Raw genomic sequence first — 15,885 nt, 5'->3', positions numbered from 1 at the left:
GAGCTTCCATCCAGATTGCTTCCAGATGTGCAGCTCTCCTGTGTCAGGAAGGATCCCAGCTTAGCAGTGTGCAGGCAGCTCCACACATCAGCAGGGTGACCTCTGCAAGGGACAGAGGTCTGCTTGCCCTCGCCCCTGTGGTGTGGRTGTCACTCCAGAGCTCTCATCTCCACGGCACAGGAGGAGCTCCTTGGCAGAGGGGTGAGCAGCCCCTGGTCCCTGTGGCCTGGGTCAGGGCTCTCCTGCTGAGCCACTCGTGCATCTTCACTCTCAGCCTGTTCAGGGCTCAAGGTCAGGGCAGAGCGCGTCCCACTACCCTGCAGGACCAAGCGCTGAGCACAGGGCTTGGAAAATGAGGAGAACAAACTTAAAAGGAGGGCAAAACTGATGTTTCTATTAACTGCAGAGAGGCCTTGCACTTGGAGAATGTGACAGGCCCACACTGAGTATGAGGATGACTGTAATACCTCTGCTGTTTGCTCTGAGTGTTTGCGCTGCGAGCTCTTTGGCCCAAGGACTGTGCCTCATCATGTATTTACACAGATCCAGCACAGCGGGTCACTGCTCTCAGTAGGGGCCTCCAATCTCAAGTGATAATAATGAACTGGCTTTCTTCTAAGTGTTATTTACCCAAACAATGCTGGGTTCCATTGTGCAGCATTGTTTTTATTAATTTTTTTTTTTTTTTCAGTTCACATGAAATGAAAACATTGTCCACCCAAACACTGAGGAACAATATGAGCGCTCGTCTCCTGCTGGGAAATAAAAATTCAATAGTTTCAAATACCAGTCCTTTCTGCCCTCTTTAGTCACTTTGAGGACTTKTGTCTGATGATAAAATGCTTTAAATCCATTTTAAACCTTGTCTGGACTGGCATTCCTTGTCTGGATCTTAGCAACATAACAAAGCTTGCKTTGAAAGTCTCTTTAAGAGGCAACCCTCAGTTCATGTAGTTGATACCTATGTGAGGAAGCCCAGTTTATTTTGTRTAAGAGCTGCTTGAATTGCAGAATCTAGCCCAACATCTTCAAAATGYGATTGAACTTTAGATCTGCAGAAATCTCTGGAAAAAGTGCCAACCAAGTATTTTTTTGAACTAGGAGATGCATTTTATTTCAAGAAAAAAGTCATAAAYGGCTACTATTTAGTACAAGCAGATTTTTTTTTCATGCATTTGTTGGTGAAATGTGTGTATACTTTTTCCTTCTCTGCTGAACTGCATTGTAAGAGGTGATTGTGCTTGTGGCTATGTGCAAGATCTCTCTATCTTTAGTATGGTGAGATGCTAGGAAAGGCATTTTGGGTCTTATCTGATTGTTTTGCAAAGCATACATTGTTGCTCTCAACCCAAACTACATGATGAGAATGAATGCTTCTACTTTAGTAATGAGGATCAACAACGATGCCTTCAGCATGAAACTGCCCACTGTAGCCATGGCATAATTTTATTATCCCAGATGAAAGAAAAATATGACCTCATTGTATTTTGTATGAAAAACATTATTTTGAGCTATTTGTTTGYGCCTGCAAGCTTGCTGAGCTGTGTYGCTYGGTAATGTTTGGCACATGGCAGCATTTTCTGAGGCTGGTGTGCAGAAAGACAGAAAATAAGGCCAGGTTGGAGCTGCCATCTATTTCCATGGTTTTATTCTCGCCCTTTGAGTTCTTTGTCAGACAGTTTTAGTCTGCTCCAGAACAGCTCCTGTGGTTTTGGAAGCACATCCCAGCTGCAGTGTCAGTGCCAGAGTGCTCAGAAAGGCAGGTTGTGTCTGAAGGCTGCAAAGGTCTGGCTGGGGCAGCGCCTTTTCCTTCTTTGATCTAATATAAGAGGTGTTATTCTTTGCATCAGTTACCCTAATGAGAGCAGACACGCCAGCCCTGGGAGCAGAGCATGTCCTCAGGCAGATGTGCACAGATGTGTGCGCACCCCCACACCCCCTCTGTGTGGAGGTTGGGATAAAACGGCTCCAGGCAGGAACCATGACCTGCCAGGGTCTGCTGAGGTGTTTGTGAAGGTGTGTGAGTTCCCTGCAGGCTCTGGGCTCTGGGGGATGGGTCTGTGCCCCAGCAGCCCCTCAGCCTGGCTCTCACTGCTCTCCCCAGCAGCACGATGTGCCCATAGAATCTCTGCAGAGGCTGCAGAGGGTTGAGCATCTCTTTACCCTCACAGCCCACTCACTGCTGGGGCTGTTGGAATGATGAAACACTGGTATTGCCAAATTCACTTCCATCCTCGGGTAAAAACAGAATGAGAGAAGCTCTCAGATTTAGGGACAAAGTTGTTTTTAAATTAAAACTTCAGTCTTCTGGTAATTMCATAAATAACACTCTCTTCAAGGCTGTTGTCTCATTCTGGTGTTACAGAATGGAATTGCCATGTTTGCCTCCTYAGTTTGGGAATCCTTGTAGCATTTTCTATTTTATTCTTCTTGGAAATATTTGTCATTAAATAAGAAAAATCAGTTTTCATCTACTATTGATGTTTTCTACAAGACCATAATTGATGTTTTATACAAGACCATAATTACAAGATATTGTATAAGGCAAAGATCCCTACAAACACATTTCCTTTTTCTCCACTTTTCTGTTTCCTTGTTTGCTATAAAAAAAAATTGCATGAAAAATGTTTTCTTACACTTTCTTGAGTTTCAATGAAAAGGAGAGATAAAGGAAGAAATACAAGTTCACAAATGGTTTTCAAAAATAATTACATTAAATACAAAATATATGATCCATTTTAATTCAACAGGGATTAGCTTTCCATAATACTTTTGAAAATGCCTATAGGTTTTCATCATTTGTTCTTTGAATTGCCTTTTAACTTCCAGTTGAAATTTTCCAAGTAGCTCCACTTGAGTCAGTTGAGTAAGGAGCCTCCAGAAGAATTAAAAAAAATAAAAAAAGTGTATGGACTTAATGAGCAACAAAGTTAGTGATCTGTAGCAATTACCCAAGTGAGTAATTTTGTTTCATTAATGCACCCTAAAGCACCAAGCTGTTTTGTCAATGGGCACTGCAGGGCCATTGCGAGGCTCAAAGAGACAGTTTTGTTACCAACCGCCGTGTAAGCGATAGGTTTTACCAACAAGGAGGGAAAGAAAATAGCTTAGTGTAAGAACAAAATTAAAGTCCATCTATTATTGTCACGGAAGCCAGTGGCAATACTTGTAAAGGTTCTGGCAGAGCAGGGTCACACATCAGTTTGTTCTGACTTTTCCTGGGTTTTTTTTTTTTCCTGGCTTTTCCAGTTTCTTGGTTACTGTGCCTTTTTAAGAGGGCGTCTTGAKGCATGGAGGATCTTGGTTTGAAAAGGGAAGGAAAGCATGTACCTGGCTTAGCTGAATCCTTCTCGGAGGAAAACAGAAAAGCAGTYAGAAACAGAGGCAAAGCTGTATTACACCTTGTAGGCACCTCTGGATCACTCAATATGGGACACCCAGGGTGGATGATATATTAAAGTGAAGTACTGAATATCCATAAAGGCCTACTARCAAATGGTGTCAATTTTCAAACACTTTGCTTTGTCAGCTTCACAAATTTAAAATCAATCATCAAAAAGTCCCTGTATAGATCAGCTGAAAAGATATAAAGCCTTATGGTTATCYCCCTGACAAAAAAGTTGAAATTAAAGATGAGTTTATAAAGACTCAGACTGGCAGAATTCTGTTGTGCTAAAAGCTGGGGTCATCTGACCTCTCAGATTAGAAACAAATRCTGAGGAAAAACAATGACACCCAGTGCACTGCTAATAAATACATCTTGGAGGACAGTTGAACACGCAGAAAAAATGGATTTCACAGAGAGGCTTATTTTCAGCATGAATGCTATTTTCTCACTGCATTATCATAAATATGAGAAGGAAAAAAGCTATAAATAAAAAATTCTTGGGCACTCCCTGGAGACTTGTCAAAAGGACGTAGTTTTTGTACACTGCAGTGTAAAAGTATTCATTAAAATTAATTTTTAAAATGTCCTGTCCAATATTAGTTGCCTGATGTCCTTCCTTTGATCATAAATTATAAATGAACTGGCAAAAAATGAAGAAGCCGTGATTCCATTAATGAATTATTTAGGTGTGATTGTTAGTTTTTGCAATCATTGGCCTAATAARCTCAGGCTTGTGACACTGAAGTGTTTCTTACTGGAGGGTGATGATGATGGTGACGTTATTAACATAATCAGTGTGTCCTGTGAGTCACGAACCCATCCAGCTCCTCTGGTGGCTCCGTGGTGGCTCAGCCCTGGGGCTGTCACAGCTCTGTGCTGCACGACACGGGGTGACACTGGGGACATTSGGGGTGACCAGAGTTCACTGTGGGTGGCTCCCCCAGGGCAGCACTTGCAGGAAGCTCTAAGAGAGGATCTTCTCCCTTGTCCCTGCAGCAGCCTGCCAGTGCCAGCAGCACACACCACCGGCTTGGCCCATTCCAGCGGCGGCTCCGGCAGCTCCAGCGAGTCCGAGAGCAGCTCCGAGTCCGACTCGGACAGCGAGAGCAGCTCCAGCGACAGCGAGTGCAACGAGGAGTCCCGCAGTGCCACGCCAGAGGTAACGCCACTCCCAGAGGGTCAGGGGAGCAAAATCCTGCTCCTTCTTAGGGCACGGTGGAGTTCRGTGCTGTTTGATGCTGTTGACTTCTTTTCTCTTTGCCGTTTCACATGTATGACCCACATACTGATTCTAGCTGTTGGAAGAATCCTTCTGGCCTACATTTGAATTGCTTTAAAGAAATATTTAGATTTTTGCCAGTAGCTAGGGAAGATTTTATTGACACAGKATTCATCTGGGACTAAGGAAAGGCAACATGACAAAACTATGTCTTCAGGGACTAGCTAAACTTTTTAGTTGTGTTAAATTCCTCCAGGGCCACGTTGTAAACCAGATAAGGAAGCCTAATTAACCATAAATACTCCATAAATACTCCCATAAAACTAGCAGTCACCACTAGTTGACTGAAATAAAAGGGTACATTAAAAAAAGTTCTCTTTGAAAGGGAAAAGCACTGCTTCTGTCTGAGATTTGTTCCTTGTCATCCTTCAATCTGCAGCCTGAGCCCCCCTCGACTAACAAATGGCAGCTGGATAAATGGCTCAATAAGGTGAACCCCCACAACAAGACCATCATCAACAATCAGAATGAGCCTCACAGCGAGAGCAGCTCCCAGGCCCAGAGTAACCAGCAGGCTGAAGGGCCAAACAAAGGGAAGCTCAGCAGCAGCCTGCCCCCGACCGATTCCAAAGACCGGGCGATCCTTAGTCCCATCCGAGAGAAAGCCAAACCACGGGTTGCCCAGAAAACCCCAGAGGCAAAAAGCTCCAAGCAGAAGTCACCAGCTCATAATGAGCCAACTTCACAAAGGACTACTGGGAAAAAGCAACCCAAAAAGGTAGAAAGGACTTCCAGTGTAGAAGAGTATAACTGGCCCAAACCAAATAATACCAGCAACACTCCCAAAGAAAAAGACACACAGGAACCCCCCGAGCAGCCAAAGGTTCGAACTAAAGCAGCAGTTGGGAAGACAGCTCCGAGGAAAGAGCCACGAACCAGCACAGGTCTCACTTCTGAGAAGAAAAAGTACAGAGGCCCCAGCAAAATTGTCCCGAAGTCCCGGGAATTCATTGAGACAGATTCATCTACTTCTGACTCCAACACAGACCAGGAGGAGAGCCTGCAGGCCAAGGTGCTGCCAGCCTGTGCTGGCTCTGGCAGTGGTGTCAAAGTGAAGGACTCTGGCAGTAACATCCTCAGCGTAAGTAGCTTAACGAGCAATGGCAGCAACACGTCCATCGACCAGACCAGCAACGACCTGGAGGAGCAGCTCTTTTCACCTATCCCAATCGTACAAAATGAACTTCTGTCMCCACTCAGAGAATATGAAGAGGTCAAATCTCTGTGGGTGAAAATAGACCTTAGTTTACTCTCTAGGATACCTGGACAGGAAACTTTTGAGACCACGTCTGTGAAAAGTGAACCAAGGGAGGCAARTGTGAAACACAGGCGACCATCTCGAGAGTCCCCCACCCCAGCAGCTGAAAAACCCTCCACAAAATCCAAAAGGAAACACAAGGTGAGTCATTTTCATTGYTTAAAGGAGAACACATGAGTTCCTGAGCACGCTGGAGGTCAGGACCACAGGCAGTGATTCCTCGCTGCACCTGCAGCTGGGCCATGGGGAGGCATCACAGCACTGAGGCTTTATTGGTTTTACAAAGGACAGGCATTTACAAGTGCACTGCAAATTAACATCAGAAACTAGTAAAAAGTAAACCCCAGCCGACAAAATCAATAAACAATGTATTTTTTGTGATTTGTCGTACAAGCTTTTTCACTGTATTTGCCCACTGACCTACTAGTTTCCAGTGTTGTGTAATCTGCAGAAAGTGATGAGTTCATATTAGTGCAGTTTCAGCCATACTCAGAAAATGTGACTTCTGTTTGGAAGGGAGGGGGTTATTGTCTGCAGAATTAAGGCATTTTCACCACTGGTTTAAACAGGCATCATCAAAGTCAATGGAATGGTGCTTGCTTATGCTCCTGGTGAATTTGGTTTTTATATTGTTTTGTGGTATAAACAAATGTGATTCATAGAAATATAATTTACTTAACTAGCTGCTTTCTCTACACAGCTACCTGAAAAAGCAAATACATTTTGACTGAAGGCATTATGTTTTATCATGTGTTTTATGTGTTATTTATGCCCAAGGGTATCCTATCYTGTGGGATATGACATCGCACTTCAAACTGAATGTGTTTTCAGAAAAGAAACTGAAGTTTTATATCCTAAATGAATTTTTGTAGTCAGTTTTTCCAGCTGAAATGCTTGTGCTCTGGTCTGCCTGTGAAAAGTCATCAGAGTGTATTTTTTTATACCCCAGTTTTTATAAATCATTGTGAAAGTGACTTCAGCTGTCTGTTTTGGTGGAGTTCTTGAAATCCTGAGTTTGAGCAGTCCAGTGAGTGGTACAAGAGAATTAATGCAGAAAAAAGACAAATGATGCTAGGCAGACATGGGTCTGCACCCCTGCCTAAATGAGTCACTGCACTGGCTCCTTCCCTGTTGAATTAAGTGGAAATAATCACATGAGTAAACTCAGCAGGTTTTTATTCATYTTATATTCTAGCTGCACACYACAGAGATGCAAGAARGAAGGAGAMAAAAAAGAGGAAAGGGATGTATAAWTGTCCATAYTTAAGTGTACAAGTACACCATGTWTCTAAGTACACCAGGGTGCATATTAATTATACCAGAAATAATCCTTGCTGAGTAACTTAGTGGAGTGTCTGTATCATGGAGAAGGAATCTTGACTGAAACACAAGTGTAGTATTGGCAACTAAAGTGAGGGCTCCCTGGGAAGAAAAAAAATAATGGGGGGTTATATAAAAGTTGGAACCACATTATTTCCTTAACTGAGACTTTGAATCAGAAAGTACCAAAATGCAGAATCTCACTCTGGGCCTGTGCAAACATGAGCTGTACTCTGAGTCAGCCCCTCCAGTTCCAATGTGATTGTTCACTGCTACCCAAGGGGAAACAAGTCAGTTAGGATGACTTGAGGGTATACCAACAGTTAAGGCAGGGTARGGAGAGACTAATTTGTGTTTCTAAGTCAYGCTATTAAAAGATTTATTTTAGCCATCTACTAGTGGGCTTGAAGGCTAATATGAAGGTTCCAGTGACAGAGCAATAATCAGCTTTACTTGTATCATCCTCGTTCAGGCACAAAAGTCATGCATCAGAGAATCTTCCAAAGCAAATTTCAAACAAGCTGTTGCTGTTRATGACTACCCCAGCTCAGTCCTCTACTCCTAGTCCTGTGAGGAATACTTACCCAGAGAAGTTTTCCCATCAGCTTCTCTTAGGTCAATGAGTAAAAGCTATTTACTTGAATAAGGTTTGGTGCTATCAAGTGGTTGCATCTGAATTATTAATTRAATTCCAGTGCACTACAGAAGATAACTTTAGCACTCTAGACATTTTGCTCCCTAATTACCTGCTATGTCYCTTGTTATATAACTTCATGTCATGTGTTTGGAGCACGTTTAGCCCTGATTTCAGGTGACTTTCACTTCTCTTAGACCAGTATTGAACTGCTGCTGCTTTAGAGCAAATACACTGAGATTTAGTGGCCAGGGAAGTTGTGCTTCCCAGTAAATGCTGAATTTTTTATGCTCTCCCTTTTGTATTAAAGCAGACGGAAAGCCTGGATACCTTTGTTGAAAGCAAGAAGCAGCGCCTGGAGGAGCCTCCAGCTTCCTGCCTGCTGCCACCTTGTATCTCTCCAATACCGAACCACAGAATAACCAGCACTAAAGAGTAAGTGGGGTTTGATGGGACATTCAGGAGGGATTTCACACTGCTTTTCTGTCAGTGTCTGCTGTTGAGTCAGATGTGCTTCACAGCCATTGGCACAGCCATTGGTATTYCATCCAGCTGGAAGAGAATCCTCATGGTTTTGGAGGAGATTCATTCTTCCTTCTGATGGACTGCAGGAATTCAGGGTGCCGCCAATATCCTGGTGTACCCCTCAACCCCCTTTCAGTGTTCTTTCTTGCCTCTATCACCTTTAATMTCTGTGGACAGAGAATCCTGCTAAAAATAGGTTTTGTTTGCCTGAAATTATTTTTTTTAATAATTTTCATAAGAGTTCCCAGTTGTATTGAGCAAAACAGTGACTTTGCCTCACGTTCAGTGACTCTTTGTTTTAACTGTGTGCACAGCAATGCCAGGAGTGACCAYCCTGAGTGTCTCAGGTATCTCAGCAGACACACCATCCAACAGTTTGTGCCTTTCTGGGTGTCTTCACAGATGGCTATAATGCTTGAGCAAACAGGTGCCACAGAAATAATGATTATAGAGTCACAAGACAAACATTCAATAAATAGCCAGAGTGCATTCCCTTCTGTTACCAATTTTGTGCTTTTATGATTCTGAGATGAGGTACTTCTTTCTGCTTCRCCCTAGGATAAGCAAAGAATCAAAATCACAATGTGCTTCTGAAAACCATTTCAGGATAATAGTAGTTACATTTAGATAAAGTTCAAAAATAATTTATGAAATAGCACACTAAAGAAGGTTGACCATCATATTATTTATTCTGGTGTAAGAATAAATTACTAGAATAATAAATTACTACATTGTGGAGTAATTTCAGTCCCTGAGCTAGGCCTTCATTCAGCCCCTGAGAAAATCAGAGCTGGAGTCTGGAAAAGGAAGATGATTTGAAAGCTACAATGGGATCTGTGACATGTTGTATATTGGATAAACATCATGATGGGTGTTGACTGATTGTCGTTGCTGGAAATACAATGAACAGAGATATATTGCAGAGGGAATCAAGGATTATCCATCCCCAACACCTCCACAGTCCATTAAAAAAAAAAATCCTTCTCTTCTTATCACCATCAGGCCCTAAGGATCCACCCCCAACCTGATGTTTCTTAATTTGAGCTTGTTTTCCAGGTYGTTAATTTGATTCCTCAGCGTTTTCAACCCTTTGGTATTCTCTCTTAAAACATAATTGTGTCCATCAATAGTTATTTCCATATGCTAGCTTTTTCCCTCATCTGCCTGAAGTTTTGAAACAAAATTTTCTGACTTCTTTTCCACTGCAGTAACTAAGACCTGGATCACACTACATTTRTTACTAGTGTTTTCTGAGTTTGCTTGAAAAAAAATTGAATACTTTTTGATAGTTCAGGTTTTCAACTCCCATAGGCGTGCAACTGAATATAGATCAGTGTATTTCCCAAAAGATCAGGGAGYTGGATGAACTGTGTGAAGACAAATTTCTAGAAATGTAAAAATTTAATTTTTAAGCAGTYAGGAGTGGTTTTGTTCTCCAGAGGGTTAAGTCAGTTTTTAAGGGGTGGCAGAAGAAAGGCCTTAGTTCAAGGCCTTGGGGGAAAATGACACTTCASGGGTAAAAGGCTGAAAGACAGACTTTGCCATTTGGTCTTTTATTCCCAAAAGTTCTGAGTTTTCTTTTAGAACTCTCCACATGAGGACTTTGAGAAGTGAGGGTGAGTCAGCCACAGGTGTGCTGGTGATCTTCATCCCTTGAGGAGGTGAAGTTCCATGGTGAATGTTCTCACTTGGTAGGAACCTTAGGGCTCTCCTGTTAGAATTGATACCTGTGCCAAAGAGCCAAATTCCCTGAGGCAGACACTGGGGATTTTCACTGGGCTTTTTAATGGGTACAAGACTGTTTTGACAGACAGACCCGGATCTCTGGGCCAAAATTTGGAGGCATTCAGGAGTCTGGAGGAATCTGGGAAAGATAGGTCACACCTATGTTTTCACAGCTCCCATTGTCTCCCTTGCTGTGGTTTAGGCATTTGGATACATTTCTCTCTTTCTTTCCTGAAATATATGGGCTCAGTAGAGCAAGCAAAGATGCACAATTAATTTTTAAAGGGTCACATGTCTAAGAAGGGTAATTATATGCCTAATTTCCACAAGTTTCTATGACTACATATACAGTTTGTGTTTAGAAATTCCAAATGGTCAGTTGTGAATTTAAAAGGCATTTGCACAAGCCGAGAGAGGGTTTGTATTATTTTGTCATTGCTTAAGCCATCGTTACCTCTCTGTCCCTTGCCTCACGTACTCTGGGGCTGATGTCTTTTCCTAAATCTGACCTGACACTTTAAAATACTGTTCAAAGTATTGCCACTCTGTTTCCTTATTTGTGATACTTACAGTGGGTGAAGGAATAGATGTTTCAGTGTTTTCATAGGAATACCTTGAAACACTGCTCTGAAGCTGAATTGTCASATCAGCTGCCTGCTTTGCAGCAGAGGATTATTTATTTATATTTACTTGCTTGACAGAGCGATTTAAATTTAAGCATTAATTGTATGTGCTGCTGCATGACATTTATATCTGAAAATTCGAGTGCTAAGCCAAGTCCAGACAGAGCACTACTCACCAGTATTTGGCTTTTTGTAGCAACACAGGGAGTTATTTGCTGATGCAACCTGTGAGTCAATCTGGACTCATACCAGCGAAACATGCCCACCATCTAGCAGGCATGCTAAAAGTCTGTTTGAGGCACGTTTTTCTGGTTTTCAGAATTTTTTGTTCCCTTTTGTTTGGCCTTTAGTTGGAGATGCTCCTGTACATATTAGTTAATCCCTTGGTAGGCACAGCAGCATCCATTGGGGTTCCTTCATGGCACAGGCAGCCTTCACAGCCATGGAATGACTGCAGCTCCATTCAGTGCTGCCATGTGGTCCAGGCTAAGGTGGGAGTGACCTTTCCCCTTTCCCTGCACAGAGGCAGATTCACCATCAATGTGCAGCATTTCATTGTGCACCAGGGGAAAGGAAAAGGAAAGCCAAGTGGCTGCTGTTCACAGTGGCTTTGTCTCGCTGACAGGCCACAGGTAGCACTGCGTGCCCCAAGGAGGGCAAAGAAAGGCAGCTTGAAACATGAGAGTAGCTGGAAATTCTCCCTTCTTCATGCACTGACCTCTTGTTGTCTGCTTGCTTGCTTGCTTTCTGCCCTAAAAGAAACCAGGCTGGAAAAAAAAAAGCAGATGGAGAGCCTTCTCTTTCTTTGATAATTGGCCTTTTTTAGACACAAAAGATTAAACCCTGCAGCCAAAAGACCATCAGTTCTGCTTGTAGTTTTTCCATGCACTTTTATTGTGTTTCTCCCTAGATTTTAAAYATATTTTAACTAACAATCATGTCAGCAAATTAAACCATTGAGTCTCGGTAATTATTGCAATAAATTCATTCAAAATTAGCGATTCCTGCAATCAAAGACCAGTTTCTTAGGCCATTAACAGCCCAAAGCAAAGTGACAATCTGGTTAACTGCTGGTAACAACCTATTTCATGGAGGTTATTGTTAACATAAATGCTTTAGTGTAAATCTGAGGGAGGTAACATCACTAAATAAATTACCGGCTTAATTCCTGCAACAACTCATAGGATTAAGTGGGCAGTACGGGGAGAAAAGAAAAAAAATTAACAAACCAACAGACAATTAAMACTGTAGTGGAGGCGTGGGGCTGTGTTTAATGCAAGTTATGTAGGAAAAAATATCCTCTAGTGCATTTTCTTTTGTGGTTAAATCTTCCAACCCACAGAATGATTTATKTGCCACTGTTGAGTAGCTGCACCTATTCCTTGGTTTGCCCCATCTTATGTTTGAGCCCAAAGATGCAGTGAACTGGTGAAGTTTTAAACAGTGAAGAGCTCCACACTCCTCTGTGCACAGTGGCATGGAAAACCACTCTGCCCTGTGTTCCCAGCCATGAGTGCATGTTCAGGGCTCCCCATGTGCTTGGCAGGCAGAGGTTTGGGTTCTGCTCCTGGCTGTTTKGTTAACTCTGCCTGCTTTGCTGCCACACAATCCAAGAACACGTGCATGCTTTGTTGGAGCAGTGCTCACCCTCCTTTGCAAAACTTTCCTCTGGAAAAAGTTCAGAGCGTTGCTGTGCTATAACTGTGGTAACTCATCTGGCTTCCAAAATGCCCTTTGGGGGTCAGACAGCGAACAGATGGAGCTTTGAGTGAGAACTTTCTGGAGAACATATTGCAGGACCACATGTGCACAAAATCAGTCTCCTCGAAGAACTGATGGTCCATTCCAACACGGTTGTTTTCCTTTGATCTTCTTCAGACCCATGTGTTTTCCAAGCAGGACAGCATCCATCCCAGTAAGGCAATATGAATTTGAGCTTGTTTGATTTCTTCAGTCTGAAGATCTTTAATATCAGAGAGTTTCAAATAAGATCTTTTTAACTCTGCTTCAGTTGAATTAAAGTAGTTTTGGGTAGAGKAGCTATAAAACATGAGGAGTTTGTTTGATTTCACTCTCTGGTTTCACAGATAAGGCTGAAATATTTCTGTGTCACCAAAGATCCAAAATAGGGCAATGACCCTGGTGTAGATATTGATACTGTCAGTGAAACTGCAGAAGAGGCCAGACTGAAATGAGAGTGCCAAAAGGAGGAGTAAGGAAACCTGGGTTGCCTTCTCCTCTTTCCCAGGTTACTTTGAGGCAAAGTAGATCTATAATTCCTGACACTGACTGAAAGTGGGAACAAAACATAAATTCTTGTTGACTTAATTTGTTATTGAAATTTTAGTCAATAATAATGAAAATTAAATGATCATGTAGTGCAATATTAGATGTCCAACAAAAGATTAAAATTCAGGTTATCTTCATTGACAGAGCTAGAGCAGTACCTGAAATAAAAATCTATGAGTAGATTAACATGTTAAGCAGTCAGTGAGATGTTGGGTTTATTTTTTTCTTTTTTTGTTGAGTTTCAGTGGGGAAAGGTCCACCAGGCTTTTGCATTTTTTTCTGGTTTTACTGTGTATCACAGCTGTCATTTCTAGCCAGCCAACAATTTCTGTACATAAAACAGACAATAGATTATCATATTACTTGAGCTTTCATGTCAAAACCACATTCATTTTCTGAATCACGTTCAATTCATCAACCAATATTTGCTCAAGGGCTTTTGCCAGCTACAATGTATCATTTTAATATAGTGCTGAACATTGGTTTTATTCTAGAGGTTAAATAATTATTATCTTGTTATTGTTGTGGTTATCATTTTGTAGTTGTTATAAATTCTATTTTTAGTTCTCATGCTGCCATGTGCTATTTGGATTTTTTTGCAAAGGTTGCTTATGTGGGCCATAATCCACCTCTTAAAAAGATGCTTAATGTWAAACACATAAATAGTCATACTTGATGTCAAAGGAGCTAACCCTGTGCATAAAACTTTCCAGCACTTTGCTGAGTCAGAACCTCTATGACCTCTCAAATGAAGACTGACTCAAATTAGCATTTAAATTGGGTGCAATTTGTACTAATGCACTGCGAGTTGTCCTCCAAAGCAGAAGGTTTCTGCAGTCCTTGAAAAGGCAGAGGCAGCTCTTCTGTTTTCCCCACTGTCCCCTTGTGCCTTACCTCGGAGGGCACGGGACTGCAGGACAGATGGAAGGGCAGAGCTGGCTTCCCAGTAAATAAAATCTAGAGCATTGTGCTGTGGAGGATTAACCAATATTCTTGCARTGTAACTGGTTTTTCTCGGTGTCCCAGGAGCAGCAGTAGCTCCGTGAAGAAGGTGACAAAGAAAAGAGAAGAGAAGCTGTTCCCTCCTCCGTTGTCCCCACTCCTGGACGAGCCTGTGCACCGGCGGCACAGCAGTGACAACAGCTCCTTCAGCCAGGAGCCCAGTGTCACCAACACCTCACAGACCAGCAGCTCTTCCTCCTCTGTTTCCAAACACAGAAAGAATGAAAATAAATCTTCTTCTAACCCCAAAGGAATCTGTGTAAGTAACCAGCCTCGGCTGGTGTTCTGTTGGATGTTTTTTTTCCATGCAGTATCTAATTCTGAGCGCTTATGTAGCCCCTCTCAAGGGCAGCGAGGAGTGGATCTTTGCAKAGTGAGGTGGAACCAACTCTTGCAAGCTCCATTTTTGGGTCAGCATTAGGCTTCTCCTCGGTGTTGTCTGTCATTCCCTGAAGCACCTGGTCCCTGAGCCTCAGAGAAGAGCCTTTGCAGCCATCAGCTAGCTGCAATTATAGCTGTAACACACACATTTTGAAAATAAAACTTCACGAATATCCCTCGAATAACTGCCCCAAATGCTCAGCCAGAATTAAGCATAGTAGTTATTCTGAATATTATGGCCTAAAGTAGATAGACAAGAACAATCTAACAAAAAACTACCTGTCCATAGCACACTCAGCATGTTAATGACTTCTGTCAGGTTGGCAGGCTCACAACAGTAAGGTTTATTTATACCCAATCTCCATTAATTAAGTGTAAGCTTTTAGACGCTATCTAAATAGGGTTTTTTTCCCCCCAGAAAAGTATCACTCTGTTAGGGTCATCTCCCCATCAGTGGTTTTCACACAGACAGGGTTTTTTTTGCTTGCTTTTCTCCAGATTCAGGTGGGTTTTTTTTGCTGAAAATGCATGAGAAAGAGCCAAAACTGCATAGCAAATTCATTAAAACAAAGTAAAATTTCACATTAGTTTGTCATCCTCTTTTTAGGCTAAACAGGGAAACTCCAGGGTTTTGGCCTATTTTAGAAAACTAACTTTGTTTTAGAGTTTCAAACACATCCTCCCTTTTATAGTATCAAACTGTATCTTAGTATCACTGTCAAAATTAAAAGACAAGTACAAAATTCTGCCACAGAAAAGGCCATGCATAGCCCCATTTTTCACAGTTCACCACTTTGAGAGAGGTTGTTACCCTGCACTGTAATAGTAAAACTCACAAGTTGCGTTGGATCGTAGGTGACAAATCACTTCACCTCTTTCATTCATCCCTGTTGCTTTCTGGTATCATTGTGTCACTTCAAGCTGCGCCAGTAATACACACGCCTTCAACTGAAATCAATGCCAAAATGAACTGCATATGTCAGCGAATAAACAGTGCTATGTAAACAGCAGGGCCTCTTCCTCTCATCCCAGCATCTCTAGTCAGATTTATCCTTGGTTAATCTATTACCTTGATACGTGAAATATTTTTCCTCTAATATATGTTAGATTTCTTTCCCTAGTTCATTGGTTCATCTGTAATTTAGTTTATCTGGTTGGRGACCAAGCCTGCAAGTTTCAATTGCCTGATTTAAAATCTTCTGTTATGCTTCTGGTTTTAATCATTGCARAGTCACAACTCCTGACTTCTGCTTTCCATTCTTCTCTCTGTRGCAAGAGTGAGGAAATTGATCCCTGCTGAAATCCAAGCAGATTCTTCAGTCACATTAATACTTATCTCCTAATAATATAGAAAAAAAAGATTATATTAGTGCAATACACCTTGAAGGAAGATGAGTTTCCATCTAGCCCCGGTGCATTAGGCTTCCCCAGCCTTGCTTTAACCAGTGTCTCYAGTCAGTA

At 42.0% G+C, this 15,885-nt stretch overlaps 1 protein-coding gene across 4 annotated transcripts in view; it reads left to right on the top strand.

Annotated features, from left to right (window-relative positions):
• AFF2 (ALF transcription elongation factor 2) overlaps positions 1-15,885 on the top strand; it is a 299,561-nt gene that overhangs the window by 253,633 nt on the left and 30,043 nt on the right. For 3 of the 4 annotated variants that reach the window (XM_057372256.1, XM_057372255.1, XM_057372253.1), the window contains 4 exons: positions 4,385-4,547; positions 5,047-6,066; positions 8,190-8,314; positions 14,068-14,302. In XM_057372256.1, the coding sequence (XP_057228239.1) occupies positions 4,385-4,547; positions 5,047-6,066; positions 8,190-8,314; positions 14,068-14,302 (1,543 nt within the window). The remainder of the gene's footprint in view (positions 1-4,384; positions 4,548-5,046; positions 6,067-8,189; positions 8,315-14,067; positions 14,303-15,885) is intronic. The other variant, XM_057372254.1, reaches the window with a different exon arrangement.

This window comes from Malurus melanocephalus, unplaced genomic scaffold (assembly GCF_030028575.1).
Source record: "Malurus melanocephalus ecotype Western Australia unplaced genomic scaffold, MMel_1.1 scaffold_168, whole genome shotgun sequence".
Classification (NCBI taxonomy): Eukaryota; Metazoa; Chordata; class Aves; order Passeriformes; family Maluridae; genus Malurus; species Malurus melanocephalus.
Note: the sequence above shows the minus strand (reverse complement) of the source record. Positions and strands in the feature narration are given on the sequence as shown.